Source organism: Salmo salar, chromosome ssa27, assembly GCF_905237065.1.
Source record: "Salmo salar chromosome ssa27, Ssal_v3.1, whole genome shotgun sequence".
NCBI classification, from domain to species: Eukaryota; Metazoa; Chordata; class Actinopteri; order Salmoniformes; family Salmonidae; genus Salmo; species Salmo salar.
In genome coordinates this window covers 12,403,551-12,420,519 of record NC_059468.1, presented here as the reverse complement: position 1 = coordinate 12,420,519, position 16,969 = coordinate 12,403,551, and the positions used below count along the sequence as shown (strand labels likewise).

Genomic DNA, 16,969 nt, shown 5'->3' with positions numbered 1-16,969 from the left:
TTAATGTTACTTTGACGCCCAGTGTTGATTGTTGCCCAAAAACTTTTGTCAAACCTCTCCTTTGGAATGAATTTAAAACATGCTTCATAATCAGGTGGTAATCACATAGGAGAGTAAATTGCCTTGTGGAGTATTTACCTGTTTTTCTATTAGGCAACAATATGTTACCTTAATTTTAGAGCTAAATGCGAAATGTAATGCGAAAACACGAGTACCTGAAATATTATTATGCAATCTAATACACAGGTCATGTTAATTTTTATTTTGAGGAAACTTTCCCTTTAACTGATTGGTAATGTATTGTCTCAATTCATACAATTGTATTTTTTGGAAGAAGAAATGGGCAGGCAAGTTATTTACTGCTCATTTTATTTTCTTTGTAAAACAATGTCTGGTACACAATGTCATTACAGATGTTTAAAAAAGCAACAAGGACCTCTAAATATAACTGGTTTCTTGGCCACATTTTATATACACAATATCGTTTTAGATTAATATATATTTTTTTCCATCTCTACAAGAGATGGGAAAAGGCAGGCTGTTAGAATGTAAATAATTGTATTACAAAAATATATATTTTCTTTACACAAACTACACATCTGTTCTCATTATTCAACTACATTAACACTAGGATGCCAGCTCTTGGCTGTATTTTTCCATTGCAGGCAAGCATTAAATTACAACTAAGAAAAAGTGCAGTCAGCTAACCAGTCATGTGAGGCAGTCAATGTCCAGTCACGTGCTTTTCAAATCCCATGACATGGACCTGTCCAATCACATGAGGATGCTGTAAGAAATACCATGTCCAATCAAATTATGTCCAGCAGTGAGAGAACCTGAAACGCATAGTTGGCTGTAGTTTATCATTGCTGCCATTAGAGGATAACAAGACAGCAATCTTAGTTGAAAATAGTGTTCCTGGATGCATCCAATTCCCCAGGTCACCTAAGTAGGTTAGAGCAGTGACCTTTCACAGAGTCCTCGACCATGTCGCCATCTGCCAGCTTGTTAAGCTCCTCCAGGTCTAGAGGATCAATCTGAAGGGGGTTATCCAGGGCAAAGGTGTCTGCATCAAATCCCAGCATGGGCAGTACTCCAGAGAAATCCTCAAAAGCTGTTTTGTCTATTAAGTGAGAAACAAAGATAAAGCGGATAAGAGAGAAAGATTATGACCGGGATTCAATCCGAATGCGGGTTATAGGCATTGTGGCTTTTAAAGGTAATGCTCCCGTACGCGGAGTTCCAATTCACAGTAAACGCTGCATATGTCGGCTCAATCAGAAATTGGCTTTAAAAGCCGCAATGCCTATAACCCGCATTCGGATTGAATCCCGGCCAAAGTTTTAAAATAGACAAGATAAGCTCTATAAAGGTTAAAATCACGGTGCCAATTTTTTTTTTTAACCATGTTTATGATTCAATTGCCAGATCCAACCTTTCAGGAAATGGACTTGTAACCTTCTGGATGAAACAACACACTGTGTAAATTGAAAATAAGGTAACAGTTCCCCCAAAAGTTAACTAACTGCAGCAAGCAATTAAAAAGTACAAGAGGGGGGAAGGAGTGGGTCCTACCTGTCATAAGGATGTTATGACAGTCCACACTGCTTTGGTTCTGGCAGTGGACGGACATCTGCGGTACCTGGTTCCCACAGTAAACCCCTCCATCTTTCCCAACCACAGATTGAGGCCCAGAATCTCCCCAGAGAGGCTCCTTACTGAGTTGTCCCAGCTGTGGACAACCAACAAAGATTACAGACCGTTAGATTAAAACTATGGACACTGAATGAATCAACAGGTAAAATAGAGTTGTCCTTTCAATACTGTTCGATTATTTACAGTTTTAGGTCTTAGGTTACCTGCTGGGAGAGCGCCTGAGTCTGGCTGGGTGTGAGGTGTAGGCCCATGTAGGACTCATTCTGGAAATGATCCAGTATGGAAGAGTCCTAAGAAAGCAGAAAGGGGGTGAGTGAACCATTAATAGGGCTGCACATTGACATTTTAATATCGACATGTGCAATACCCATATCGCAAAAGATCCATATCGCATGCAATATTTTAAAACGCATCTCAGCCGTGTGTAACATCTATTTTGGTAGTTCACTAGTTTTTTCTATCTTGCGGCTGCTTCCCACACACACAACAAGCCCGTCCCCTGTCACTCTAGCAGCACAGTTCCCCAGTTAGATTCACTACACAGGATTCCCTATACAGATGTAGCATCTTAATTTAAGCCAGTTTGCTACAGTAGGAAAATAATCCTGCAGCAACAGGACATTTGAATTATTATGTGGATTATAATTAATGGACATGTTTGTAGGGGTTGATACATTTATGGTAAGGGAAAATCAAGTCTGAAATTTCAAAGTGGAAATCACAAATTTCAAATGCCTTTTTAAATCTCAAATACAATACAAGTTCTACAGGTACGTTCTCCTGCAACAGGGTTATCAAATTAAGATCCTACATCTGTAAGTTTGCCTGCGGTTCTGTTAGGTCAAATGCAGTCAACTGTTCCAAAGAAGAATGATGCTGCTTTCCATTTTGCTTCTACATTCTATTCCAACAGTTCACCAAAGTTTTTTGATCTATATTGCACATCAAACTGCAAAATCTGATCCAATTTTAGATTTTTTTAAATCAAAATAAAATTCGCAATTAGATTTTTTGCCCATATTGTGCAGCCCTACATTACCATACCTTACTGATAGACCTCAAATGGCCTCTTACTGATCCTAAACAGCCTACATCACAGACAAAACAAAGAGGCTGATAAAAGTGCAAAATGTACACTGACACAAAGCTAGTGAAAACAGATGGGGTTATTCTCACATTGTAGAGGTCCGGACTGTTGTCCATGAAGGAGTTCATCTGTGAGGAGATTTTGGTCGACTGAATCTGGTCCTTCTGACCTTGCACCTTTTGATGTGCCCAGCTCCTTCCCTGGGCTTGGGTCTGATGCTTACGAGTCATCTGCATTGTTGATACTTTTTGTGGGTTTGACATGTTCTGCCCGTTCAAGTTGAGGCTCTGAGATGGCGGGTATGCACATTGGAGATGCCACTGATGTTGCTGCTGGTTGCCATTTAGCCGCTGCTGCTGTTGGTATGGTTGAAACTGCTGGAGCTGCTGTTGCTGCTGGAGCACCTCATCTTGTCGAAGTGCTCGGTGTTGCTGAGGTTGTCTTTGGTACACTTGTTGTTGATACTGTTGCTGATGTGGGTTCTGCTGGTGTGGGTGTTGCTGGTGCAGCTGGTATTGTTGCCTTTGCTTCTCTTGCTGTTGCTGTGGGAGGTTTTGGTACACTTGTTTCTGTTGTTGCTGGTGCTCTTGTTGTCGTTGATGCTGTTCCTTTTGTAATTGATGTAAGTGTTGTTGCTGTAAGTTCTCACACTGGTTTGACCCACTTTGACGTTGCTGTTTTGTGTCCAGGTCCTGACCTTCTGTCTGGACATGCTGGGTCTGGCATTGATATAGTTGATTTGGGTGTTGGTACTGTTGTTGATGGTGATATTCCACTCGTCGGAGATTGTGTGTCTGTGGGAGCTGTTGCTGATGTTGTTGCTGCTGCTGCTGATGTACACCTTGTTGTTGTAGATCCCTGGATTTCTCGTGGTGTGGCGGCGTTTTCTGCGGTTCCTGCCTGGGTTGCTGCTGCCCCTCTGTCAGAGAATGCTGTCGCTGTGGCAGACCTCTATGCATGGGCTGCTGAGCTGCTGGAGCACCCTCGTGTTGAGGTTGGCAGTGACGATATCCTGGTGGCCTTGACTCCTGTGGTAATTGGTTGGTGTTCAGGAGAACTCCCTTGGAATGTAAATAAGAGCAATACATCAAACTGTCTTAATATGGAATTATATGAAATAATCGTATTAATGAAAAACAATGATGTCACTTAAATTCTAGTTTGCTTGAGATACCTGAGTTATAGAAGATAACTTTGGAGACCCAACCGGTGAAAACTGTTTAGATTGGAGCCAGCGAGACTCTCCACCAGTGGGAACGACCAGTGGGCTGAGGGGAGTCCGTCTCCTTGACGGAGGCACCTGCGTCTGGCTAGTTGGACGTGGGGAGCAGGATAGCGAAGAGGAGGAGCAAGAGCGAGATCCACCAATCCCACTGCTGTAGCTACAGTGGCTAGTTGTGGATTGCAGGGATAAGCCACTTAGGGAAGAGCTGCTGAGGAAGGACTGGAGGGATTGGTTGCTAGGGGATGACTGCAGGGAAGTGTTGCTGAGTGAGAAGTTCAAGGAGGTGGAGCTTAGAGAGCTGGAAAGGGAGTGGCTGCTGAGAGAGGATTGGATATTGGGGATGCTGTTGGAGGACTGGAGCAATGGATTACTGTATGAGCCTTGGAGAGACAACGACAAACCTGAGAATACAGAATAAATGGACACCATCATCACAATATGAACATACCTAAACTGGCACCGACATACAGTAAGAACTTAGCACACAGACAAACACACCTGGCAAAGGAAATTCATCGTCCCTCGCACCAAGGTGAGAGGGAGTTCCAGGTAGGTGGCCAGTGCTGCAGGCAGTGGGTTTGTCTGGGTCCACACCTACTGGCTGTGGGGAGGGAAGGTGCAGGCTGGAGAGGTCGGGCAAGGAGCCACTCACATTGAGAGCGGAAGGGACGTTGAGAGCACTGAACTGCTGATCTGGAGAGGACAGGATGCTGGAGAAACCACAAGAGGGAAAGGTAGGAGAAAGGGAGGTTCAGTTAGGGCCCAGGGGTTGACTTTCTTTTTGACAACATTCATTTGGAAAAGCAGAACTTACTTTATACCAGGGAATTTACGTGATTTGATTCCAGTGGGAAGTGCAGGACACTAGGATGACAAACAATTAGCAAGGATACATCAGCTACATCAATGAGAAAAATAGTCATGCATCTGCTAGACTCAATAGAGCAATTTTGCACCTATTCACATAGGAAATATGAAGCATTGTGGATGGTTACATTGGCAGGAAATAAGAGAATAATACCTTCTTGGTATTTCTTAATGGTTTTCCCTCTTCTAGGACATTCTCCTCAATCGGAGGCACTGGATATGGAAAAACTTAGTTGACAAAGAGGAAACCATCAAATGGATTAACGCATGGCATAGAAAATAAAACTCCCTTTCAAGAGGCATTCGCCATAATTAACTAAGGACTAACGCAGGAACACCGAACACAATACTATGACTATTTCAATACAACTGGAGGCATTGTGGACTTACCACCATGTCTGTTCTGTGAGGTTACAGCCTGCTGGTTTGGGCTCAAATGGTCCCCTGTGTGGGTGTTCCTCACACTGGTGTGCAGGGCCGAGTCCGAGTTAGTTCTGGGGAGGAGAGCACACATCTTAGAGGGGAAAGCAAGAGTTTAGAAGAACAGCAGAGAAACACCATGGATACATTGCTCACCTATTAAGTGCTGTGATGGGATGGTGCATCTGGTGGCTTTTGTCCACTGGAGAGCTGCTAGACCAGTTCCTTTTCGTGTGACAGAATCAGAGTCAAAATATGTATTAAGATATTTATTACAAAGTGAACTAAACATATCAGTTTGGATCCATTACCTTCTCCAGCTGGGTTCGGGTGGTGGAGACAGATGAACTGAGCGGTAGGGAGAGTTGTCAGTCTGTGGCGGAGTGTTAAGGCTACACACAGTGCCCTTAGAAAAACCTAGGCATAGACCTACTGTTGGCAAACAACGGTACGAAACGTTGACAGGGCATTGCCTGCACTGTGCGGTGTACATGATTAATCCCCTTATCTGTTTCTTAAGTGGATCAACATTTAACCTCTTAGACAAAAAGGTGCTATCTAGAACCTAAAAGGGTTCTTCGGCTGTCCCCATAGGAGAACCCTTTGAATAACCCTTTTTGGTTCTAGCTAGAACCCTTTTGGTTCCAGGTGGAACCATTTTCACAGAGAGTTCTACATGGACCAAAAAGGGGACAGCTGAAGAACAGTAGTGTGGCATTTGACCCCAGCCCACTTTTACACACAATAGATGTTTGGTCATCTTGCAATAGGCAGGAAGTAGGCTACTGTGGGTTTAAGGCAATAGTTCACCCCTTTATTGCAATATATTTATTGAAATATATAACTATTGCTTTACATCCACTTTTATGGTCGTCCTCCAGTGCTTGACTTGGGCAGGAGCTCAGCAGAGCTGAGTACTGGCACCAGCAATTTCCTACTGTTTGAGCTCCTGTTCCTCTTCTAGAATATTAGCTCAAAAGTATTGTGGAGCTCCTGCACCTAAATGTTTGAGTTTATTTATTTGAGTTTATTTTATTTTTACAGGGACAGTGCACATTAATCAACGTTTCAGTAAAAGTGCCGGTTTTAGCCAGCCGGCTAATTTTCAACCGCAGTCCCTGGGCAGGTTATTAAAAACAATTACAATACAGACAATCATTGAGCAGTGAGCACACGCAGAGCAACATAGGACAAGCAAGATGTAGCATACAGACAGAGCAACATAGGACAAGCAAGATGTAGCATACAGACAGAGCAACATAGAACAAAACGCAACAAGACAAAATCCATAAAAGCAACAGTGTTTCCACACCTCACAAGCTACAGACAACAGACAACATGGAAAGCGGCAATACTGTCACTGTACACAATACTGTTATTGTAGTTTGGTCAGGACGTGGCAGAGGGTATTTGTTTTATGTGGTTCGGGGTGGTGGTTTATTTAGTAGGGCGTTTGATTTATTATTTCCGGGTTTTTGGGTAATGTTCTATGTTTGTATTTCTATGTGGTCTCTGGTCTTTTGTATTTCTATGTCTGGTTTATTGGGGTTGGACTCTCAATTGGAGGCAGGTGTTTTCTCATTGCCTCTGATTGGGAGTCCTATATACGGGTATGTGTTTGGTTTAGTGTTTGTGGGAGATTGTTTGTTTCTTGTTTTGCATGTGTGAGCCTGACAAGACTGTTTTGTTGTTCGTGTGTTCTTTCTTTCTTTCTTTCTTTGTTTGTTATTTTGGTGTTTTCTTGATTTAAAATAAATACAAGATGAGCATCCACATTCCTGCTGCGTTTTGGTCCTCCATTCCTGACGACAACCGTTACAAATACACAGCTAGGGATTATGTTCACAAATCTGATTGGCCTTTAGCCATGTCTTCATGTTTTTTGTGAAAGTGTGATATATGGTGCAGTTATGTGTGTCTGATGGCAGTGTATTCCAGACATGGGAAGCTCTCACAGAGAAAGCAGATTTACTAAAGGTGCTTTTTCTTAAGGGAACTATACAGTCACCTCTCATGGCAGACCTTGTGGATCTGCTGCCATATCTTTGGGTTTTCTGTTTAACAAAAATACTGAGTGGAGGGGGAGCCAGGCCATTTAGGATCTTGAATACAAGACATGCGTCGGTGTATTGCACAAGATTTTCCCAACTCAGGAGCTCATGCTTTCTGAGGATGTAACAGTGATGGTGGCTATTGGGCTTCCTATCAAGCACTTTGAGAGCCTGTTTGTAGACAGACTGAATGGGTTTTAATGTTGTACAGCAAGCTTGGGCCCAACTAGTCAAGCAGTATGTTAAGTGGGGGAGTATCACAGGTTTGAAGTACAGTTTTGCTACCTCTGTAGTCAAACAATTTCGTATGACCATGGTGCTTGCCTACGGAGCTGTGAGGGGAACGGCACCTCCGTACCTTCAGGCTCTGATCAGGCCCTACACCCAAACAAGGGCACTGTGTTCATCCACCTCTGGCCTGCTCGCCTCCCTACCTCTGAGGAAGCACAGTTCCCGCTCAGCCCAGTCAAAACTGTTCGCTGCTCTGGCACCCCAATGGTGGAACAAGCTCCCTCACGACGCCAGGACAGCGGAGTCAATCACCACCTTCCGGAGACACCTGAAACCCCACCTCTTTAAGGAATACCTAGGATAGGATAAAGTAATCCTTCTAACCCCCCCCTTAAAAAATGTAGATGCACTATTGTAAAGTGGTTGTTCCACTGGATATCATAAGGTGAATCCACCAATTTGTAAGTTGCTCTGGATAAGAGCGTCTGCTAAATGACTTAAATGTAAAATGAATCTGAAATTAGCTTGGTTGAATTTGGTTATTTTAATGACCTTTTTCACCTGCTTTTTAAAAGAGAGGTTGGAATCAAGTATGATGCCAAGGTATTTAAAATTGGATACCACCTTGAGCTTCTCCCCTGACACAGACATCTGGCTCAGTAGCATCAGTTGCCCTCTTTGTGAAGAACATGCAGACAGTTTTTTTCACATTGAGATGCAAACACGAGTCACTGAGCCACTTTGTTACCTGGACCACTACAGTAGTGAGTTCTTGTGCAGCTTGTTGTTTGCTCTTTGCATGCACATATATCACTGTATCATCTGCATACATTTGAACTTCAGTCCCAGTACAGACAGAAGGCAGATCATTAATGTACAGGCTGAACAGGAGGGGCCCCAGTATTGACCCTTGGGACACGTCCACATCATAGCTAAGAGTGGGCAACAGCTCATTGCTCACTCTGACACACTGAGTTCTGCCTTCAAGGTATGATTTCATCCATCTCAAAGCATCAGGGGAAAAATTGAACTTGATTTTGTGATGAGAATCTCATGGTTAACAGTATGTAAACAGTGCTGGCACCCAAAATGAGTACAGGCACCTATTTTAGTCCAAGTCAAGCACTGTCGTCCTCCATGCACTTCAGATATTGTCACGGCTCTCTGAAGGATTGGACCAAAACGCAGCGTGTTCGTAGTTCCACATCTTTATTTACCCTGAAACTGAATGCTATACACTAAACACTAGAAATAACAAAACAACAACCGTAATGCAGAGCAGGCAACAAACACTACTCAAAAATGAACAACCCACACATGGAAAACAGGCTACCTAAGTATGGCTTCCAATCAGAGACAACGATAGACAGCTGCCTCTGATTGGAAACCATACCTGGCCAACGCATAGAAAAGGAAAACAGAAATAGAAATCTACAAACCTCACAATGAAACAGAAACCCAAAAACACACTCAAAACACCCCCCCTGTCACGCCCTGACCACTCTACTATGGAAAATGACCTCTTACAAGGGTCAGGACGTGACAGATATCTGGAGTGCATGGAGCACGACCATCATTTCTGTGTGCTTACTTTACTAGAGTAGCAAATGGCTAACGTTAGCATTGACCATTAGAAAACCTTGCCCTAAAAGCTTCTGTTTGTGCTTTAGCAAACTTTGAATCGCAGCTAGTCCTATGTTAGTGGTCACATGACCACATGACTTAAAAAACATAAGCCTATACAACATTAACCCATTGAAAACAGTTATGTAGCAATGAGGTTTGTGCAGTAGGCTATAGGCCCAATACCTTATCACTGCATATTGGTGACGCTTGAATTGCCCTGCCAAGGTTGTTCTTCTCAGACCATTTTGAAGTTATATATATATTTTTTAAATGGTATATAAGGTATATGATCACACTGGTAATATATCACTTATTGTATTACTTTTTACTGGACTGATGGCTTGCATCTGATGGTCAGTCTGAGGGGAGGTATTAGTATTTGGTCTTTTAATAGGACCCCCATTAGCTGTTGCAAAAGCAGCAGCTACATACATTTTTTAAAAGGCACACGTAGCCTACATATCAATGAACACATACAAATGATCTAGGTCAAATAGGGGACTCACCGTCCCTTCTCTCTCCCTCCACTGAGAAAAGGGACACAGTCCTCCAGCTGATGGCGAAACTTAAGTCGAACTGCATTACTTCTGCCTCGTGAACCAATTCATGTTGTTAGTCCTATGACCAGAGAAAGTGAAATATTCCTCGATATTAAAAAAGACACAAGCTGCAAATAATAACGCAAGTTTATCGAAACGCGCATTTTATGGGTTATTAAACTTTTGAGCAGTGTTTACAGTGCTGAATAACAACTTAAACATAAACTTACTCATAAAAACAGCAGTTCTTTGCTATATTCATTGAGTCTCTCTCTAGTCAGGGTTTTGAAATTTCACATTATCAACTTTGCTGTGCGTTTGAGGCTTCTTTTTACAGTCTATGGCGCGAGGAAACTGTTGGGACACAGTGATCTGAGCTATCTGATTGGCCTATAGGTGCACTTGATTTGCTATCTACTATGCAGGCTGGGCCTGCCGGGTAGGCGGAGTTCTACCTTCATAGATATGAAATGGTTCAAAATGGGAACACTTTGCCTTCCCGGCGCTAGGGCTGCTGAATGAAGTGCACCTACCGTCAACAGCACGAAACAAATACAAAAATAGAAACGTAAGGCTTTATCGTTGTTTTTTTTAATGAAATGTTTGGTGATTGACTAGGACTGGCTTGACCGTTGGTGACCACTGTCCTATGGGATCAACTAAGCAATACAGACATTGTTACACTAGCAGTGGCCTCACTTCACTTTGTCACTTTAAGTGACCCGTCACTGCCTGCCCTTTGACTGAACATAAAGGATACATGTTTCCTGTTTGGCCTGACTGGGAAACTGAGCCGCCCCTCTCCTTGTGCCCGCTCTGCCATTGGGTGAAGTCTTATGGGGTAGCCATTGTCTGGACCACAGGAGAGCTGACCCTAACAGAGTCAGACAGATCAAGGGTTCATTTGACTTTCAGTAGCCTACAGTTGAAGTCGGAAGTTTACATACACTTAGGTTGGAGTCATTAAAACTTGTTTTTTAACCACTCCACAAATATCTTGTTATGAAACTATAGTTTTGGCAAGTCAGTTAGGACATCTACTTTGTGCATGACACAAGTAATTTGTCCAACAATTGTTTACAGACAGATTATTTCACTTATAATTCACTGTATCACAATTCCAGTGGGTCAGAAGTTTACATACACTAAGTTGACTGTGCCTTTAAACAGCTTGGAAAATTCCAGAAAATGATGTCATGGCTTTAGAAGCTTCTGATAGGCTAATTGACATCATTTGAGTCAATTGGAGGTGTACCTGTGGATGTATTTCAAGGCCTACCTTCAAACTCAGTGCCTCTTTGCTTGACAAGTATAAACACCACAGGACCAGCCGTCATACCACTCAGGAAGGAGACGCGTTCTGTCTCCTAGAGATGAATATACTTTTGTGGGAAAAGTGAAAATCAATCCCAGAACAACAGCAAAGGACCCTGTGAAGATGCTGGTGGAAACAGGTACAAAAGTATCTATCTATATCCACAGTAAAACGAGTCCTATATCGACACAACCTGAAAGGTCGCTCAGCAAGGAAGAAGCCACTGTTCCAAAACCACCATAAAAAAGACAGACTACGGTTTGCAACTGCACATGGGGACAAAGATTGTACTTTTTGGAGAAATGTCCTATGGTCTGATGAAACAAAAATAGAAGTGTTTGGCCATAATGAACATCATTATGTTTGGAGGAAAAAGGGGGAGGCTTGCAAGCAGAAGAACACCATCCCAACTGTGAAGCACGGGGGTGGCAGCATCATGTTGTGGGGATGCTTTACTGCAGGAGGGGCTGGTGCACTTCACAAAATAGATGGCATCATGAGGGAGGAAAATTATGTGGATATATTGAAGCAACATCTCAAGACATCAGTCAGGAAGTTAAAGCTTGGTCGCAAATGGGTCTTCCAAATGGACAATGACCCCAAGCATACTTCCAAAGTTGTGGCAAAATGGCTTAAGGACAACAAAGTCAAGGTAATGGAGTGGCCATCACAAAGCCCTGACCTCAATCCTATAGAAAATGTGTGGGCAGAACTGCAAAAGCGTGAGTGAGCAAGGAGGCCTACAAACCTGACTCAGTTACACCAGCTCTGTCAGGAGGAATGGGACAAAATTCACCCAACTTATTGTGGGAAGGTTGTGGAAGGCTACCCGAAACGTTTGACCCAAGTTAAACAATTTAAAGGCTGCCAAATACTAATTGAGTGTATGTAAACTTCTGACCCACTGGGAATGTGATGAAAGAAATAAAAGCTGAAATAAATAATTCTCTCTACTATTATTCTGACATTTCACATTCTTAAAATAAAGTGGTGATCCTAACTGACCTAAGACAGGGAATTTTTACTAGGATTAACTGTCAGGAATTGTGAAACTGAGTTTAAATGTATTTGGCTAAGGTGTATGTAAACTTCCTGACATCAACTGTACATCATATAACCATTGCTATAGCCTACATGTATGTAAATAGGCTAATAAATAGACAAATTGTTATAATTAGTAAGTCATGAAGTTAAAAGTCAGATGTTAGTAATGACTCTCACCTGTACATCTGAAGTGCTTCTCCCAATCTGGTTGACATTGGGAAGGGAGCCTCCGTAATAAGTGCCAAGGCTTCTGGCCTGCCGCGCTCTCTGGACCTGAATCTGAGACCCGGAAAGAGTGGGGGGGGGGGTAAAGACAACAACTAGTTTCATTTGGTTAATTACCAGAAAAAGCTAATGGCATTTACAGTCATTGTTATAACAGTCTCACTTGTATAATGGAATTACTGGTAATTGTAAAACTGAGACAAAGTATATTCCGTATATAGTGACACTATAAGAGTGAGTCAAGGTTACTGTTGGCTCAATCTTGGAAAGAATACCCCCTGACTGCCAACCCTTGGCATGAACATGGAAATCAGATACTGCAGGAGAAATACCCTGGCATACTTCAAAAGCCAATGTGTAATAAACCACAAGTATAGCTGACTACCATCTCCTATTGCTACTTTAAGGATAGTGTTGCATGGTGGTTATGTAACATGACGAATTCGGGTATTAATGATATGTAAAGTGTAGGCTATGCAAGAGGTCAAAGAGCTACCTTAAAACAAGTGCCATGAAGTCTAGGCTCCTCCCTTTCAAGCCAGAGCAGGGGGCTGCACCTCATTTCCCCTGACACCCAGCCTGGTCTCATTGACTAAACGTAACATAGTAAATGTAAATCCAGGACACTCAAATTTGTATAATATGTTACGTTTGGTATGGTTACATAAGACAGATGGTTACTTAACCTGTTAGGGCTAGGGGGCAGCATTGACACGGCTGGATAAAAAACATACCCGATTTAATCTGGTTACCACTCCTACTCAGTAACTAGAATATGCATATACTTATTACATATGGATAGAAAACACCCTAAATTTTCTAAAACTGTTTGAATGGTGTCTGTGAGTATAACAGAACTCAAATGGCAGGTCAAAACCTGAGAGATTCCTTTACAGGAAGTGGCCTGTCTGACCATTTGTTGAACTTCTTTTCCATCTCTATCATTTACTAAGGATCTCTGCTCTAACGTGACACTTCCCACGTCTTCCATAGGCTCTCAGAGCCCGGGAAAAAACAGAATGTCGTCATTCCAGCCCCAGGCTGAAACACATTATCGCCTTTCTCAAGTGGCCCATCAAGAGACACTAGCTTATGCGCGTGACCCCGACCGCCCCCGCCTTTGGGATTTTTTCCTCTGTTTGCCGAAAAGGAGATTCCCTGTCGGAATATTATCGCTTTTCTACGAGAAAAATGTCGTAAAAATTTATTTTAAACAGCGGTTGACATGCTTCGACGTACGGTAATGGAATACTTAGAATTTTATTGTCACGAATTGCGCCAAGCGCGTGACACTTCTTTACTATTTCGGATAGTGTCTGGAACGCACAAACAAAACGCCGCTATTCGGATATAACGATGGATTATTTTGGACCAAACCAACATTTGTTATTGAAGTAGCTGTCCTGGGTGTGTATTCTGACGAAGACAACAAAAGGTAATGACATTTTTATAATAGTAAATATGATTATGGTGAGTGCTAAACTTGCCGGGTGTCTAAATAGCGAGCCCGTGATGCCTGGGCTATGTACTTAGAATATTGCAAAATGTGCTTTCACCAAAAGCTATTTTAAAATCGGACATATCGAGTGCATAGAGGAGGTCTGTATCTATAATTCTTAAAATAATTGTTATGCTTTTTGTGAACGTTTATCGTGAGTAATTTAGTAAAATGTTAGCGAATTCCCCGGAAGTTTGCGGGGGGTATGCTAGTTCTGAACGTCACATGCTAATGTAAAAAGCTGGTTTTTGATATAAATATGAACTTGATTGAACAAAACATGCATGTATTGTATAACATAATGTCCTAGGGTTGTCATCTGATGAAGATCATCAAAGGTGAGTGCTGCATTTAGCTGTCTTCTGGGTTTTGGTGACATTATATGCTGGCTTGAAAAATGGGTGTCTGATTATTTCTGGCTTGGTACTCTGCTGACATAATCTAATGTTTTGCATTCGTTGTAAAGCCTTTTTGAAATCGGACAGTGTGGTTAGATTAACGAGAGTCTTATCTTTAAATGGCTGTAAAATAGTCATATGTTTGAGAAATTGAAGTAATAGGATTTTTAAGGTTTTGAAAATCGCGCCACAGGATAGCCGTGGCTGTTACGTAGGTGGGACGAATTCGTCCCGCCTAGCCTAGAGAGGTTAAGGAAAAAAAACAAAGTAGGGTGGAACCTGAATATCTAGCAACCCAAAGCTTATGTGTTTTAATCTCATCACGGAAAACTTCAGCATTTGAGCTAATTAGCAACTTTTCAGCTACTTACTTATTTTTATCCAAAAACTTTCCTTATCCCAGGATACTTCAACTGGTGACTATCCAAAAGAATAAAGAAAAAGGAGCATTCAGTTGCTGTGTAAATCTGATAATTTTTTGGACGGGACAAACAAACAATAGGCTTACGTTTTGGCATGAATCGCCTTCATCGGCCACTCTGATGAAGGCAATTCATGCCGAAACATAGGCCTATTGTTTGTTTGTCCCGTCAATAAATCGATCAGGTTTATGCAGCAACAGAGTGCTCTTTTTCTTTATTCTCTCCTAGGGTAAGGAATGTTTTTTGCATTTTCAAGGCCTTCAGTCAAGCACCTGATCCCCCCCCCCCCCTTTTTCGTTTAAGCTGTGCTGAAGCACGTTTGTGTATACCTTTTTACCATTGTTCTTTTTAGCTACTTTGCAACTACTTAGCATGTTAGCTAACCCTTCCCCTGACGCTAACCTTAACCCTTTTAGCTAACACTAACCTTAACCCCTAGCCTAGCTAATGTTAGCCAGCTAGCTAACGTTAGCCACCTAGCCTGAATTCATAACATATCATGCGTTTTCCAAATTCGTAACATATTGTAGGTTTTGCAAATTCATAACATATTGTACGTTTTGCAAATTCGTAACATATAATACGAATTGTAAATTGTATCATATCATACGAAATAGGTGATGGACATCCACAAATTAATACATTCTCGTACGAAACGTAACATATCATACTAAATGGAGTGTCCCGGATTTACATACAGAATAATACAAAAAGCTCTGAGACCAGGTTGCAACACCAGAGACTTATTCAATAGGATTCTGTATTGTGTTCACAACATTGAAGATTCATGTGCAATGTAGCCCAGCTATAACATGGACAGTGCGCTCTATAACGCAGAATAGGGAAACGCAAACTTGCGCACTTTACACATACATCTACCATGTTTCAAACATATATTTATTACACCCCCGGCAAAATGCTGGAGTCAAATGCACAGAAGGCAATTAGATTCCAAAACGATAACATAAAGTATCATATTATCCACTACTTAATACACTCACTGAACTGTGAGGTTGTAGCACTCCAACTGTGTACTGGGACAATGACACTCCCATAGAAATAGAATAGTAATTATATTTAATATTAACACAATAACAAATCAGCACACTCCTAGCCTAATAGACACCCCCATGAATAGCAACGTGAGGACATAGCCCATAAATCTTAACATATTTACATTGTTCAAATCTACTATGCAGGCTATCCCAAGAGTGCAAATTGTAATTCTAGCCTTGGAGGTTGTGGGCAGCCTGCACTCCATGCAGCTGTATGACAAATCAACAGGTGTTATAAGCATGCAATAAATGTGGTATAAGTATATATAAAGCATATATTATGTTTAAAGATTACAGTTAGAGTGTTTTGAAGCTACATTATATCGACACCTTGGACTAAACTGAGATTTGTCAACCAGGGTATAGCCTATTTGCGGTCATAGTCTCTATATTGCAAAATTGAGCGCGCTGCTTGATATGGCCTGGAATTTATTGCGCCTCTGAAAAGTGAAAACAAAGTCCTCTGACTGTCTGGTGGTCAACATCACTGACGTTTGATTTGTTTTTGACAGCTTTGTGGTTACTCTAGTTTTATCAACACGAAGCGCGTAGGCCTGTCCTCTTGACTCACCCTGGTGGAAGTGATGTCCATCATAACCTCCTGAAAGGCTGCGGTGTCCTCAGCTTGCCGCTGGGTGAGGAGTGCTATCTTCTCGCTAAACTTTCGCGGATTGCAGGACCCAGAACTAGAGCCTGGCCCCTGGCCTACCCCGCAGCCCCCGTTGCCTGTACCTGCCATAAACATAATGGATCACAATTAGTGTACAATTAACTGGACACAAGCCCCTAGAGAACAAGTTGCAAGCCGAGACGGACGACTTTATGCACGTCATTTCGAAACGCTTTGTGGGATATGTTGTTCTTTAATAGAAGCGGGAGGCGTGTAAACCACAAAATTAAACTACAAGACCCATGCTTAGTTTTTTCATCACAGACAAAAACAACTTTGTGGATATGGGATATGTGGTTTTAAGTGTTGAGTCCCATTACATTGTGACGACGTTGTAATTACATTGTTTATTGTGTAATTGTTTATTACTTGTTTATAGTTTCTTACAGGTTAACCATGTTTAATTTATTATAGATTTATATATCAACTCACTATAGAACAATTGTCCTTTTTTTTATCACGTAGTCCTCTTTTTTGTGAGTTTATTTCCAAATCATTGGCCACAACCAACCTGGTATAATTGTATTATAGAACTGTGTATCTACCATTGTTTATGAATAGACACAGCCATGGTCTACCAGTATATATAATGTAATAACAGTATTGGAGACACAGTGTACCTGTATCTCCAATAATCTGC

General features: G+C 41.8%; 1 protein-coding gene across 2 annotated transcripts; it reads right to left on the bottom strand.

Annotated features, from left to right (window-relative positions):
* Positions 1–352: 352 nt before the first annotated feature.
* On the bottom strand, positions 353–16,510 carry LOC106588329 (CREB-regulated transcription coactivator 2). Of its 2 annotated transcripts, none has more exons than XM_014177202.2 (14): positions 16,231–16,510; positions 12,239–12,340; positions 10,463–10,576; positions 5,567–5,628; positions 5,412–5,480; positions 5,226–5,329; positions 4,990–5,063; positions 4,783–4,832; positions 4,467–4,678; positions 3,918–4,369; positions 2,833–3,804; positions 1,860–1,946; positions 1,576–1,732; positions 353–1,123 (listed from the first exon to the last, which is right to left on the bottom strand). In XM_014177202.2, exons 1-14 carry the CDS (start codon positions 16,402–16,404, stop codon positions 942–944), a joined length of 2,811 nt encoding a protein of 936 aa, XP_014032677.2. In that variant the 5' UTR covers positions 16,405–16,510; the 3' UTR covers positions 353–941. The 2 variants fall into 2 exon arrangements, with proteins under 2 accessions (XP_014032677.2, XP_014032678.2); XM_014177203.2 differs by having other exon boundaries at positions 4,990–5,048.
* Positions 16,511–16,969: the final 459 nt, after the last annotated feature.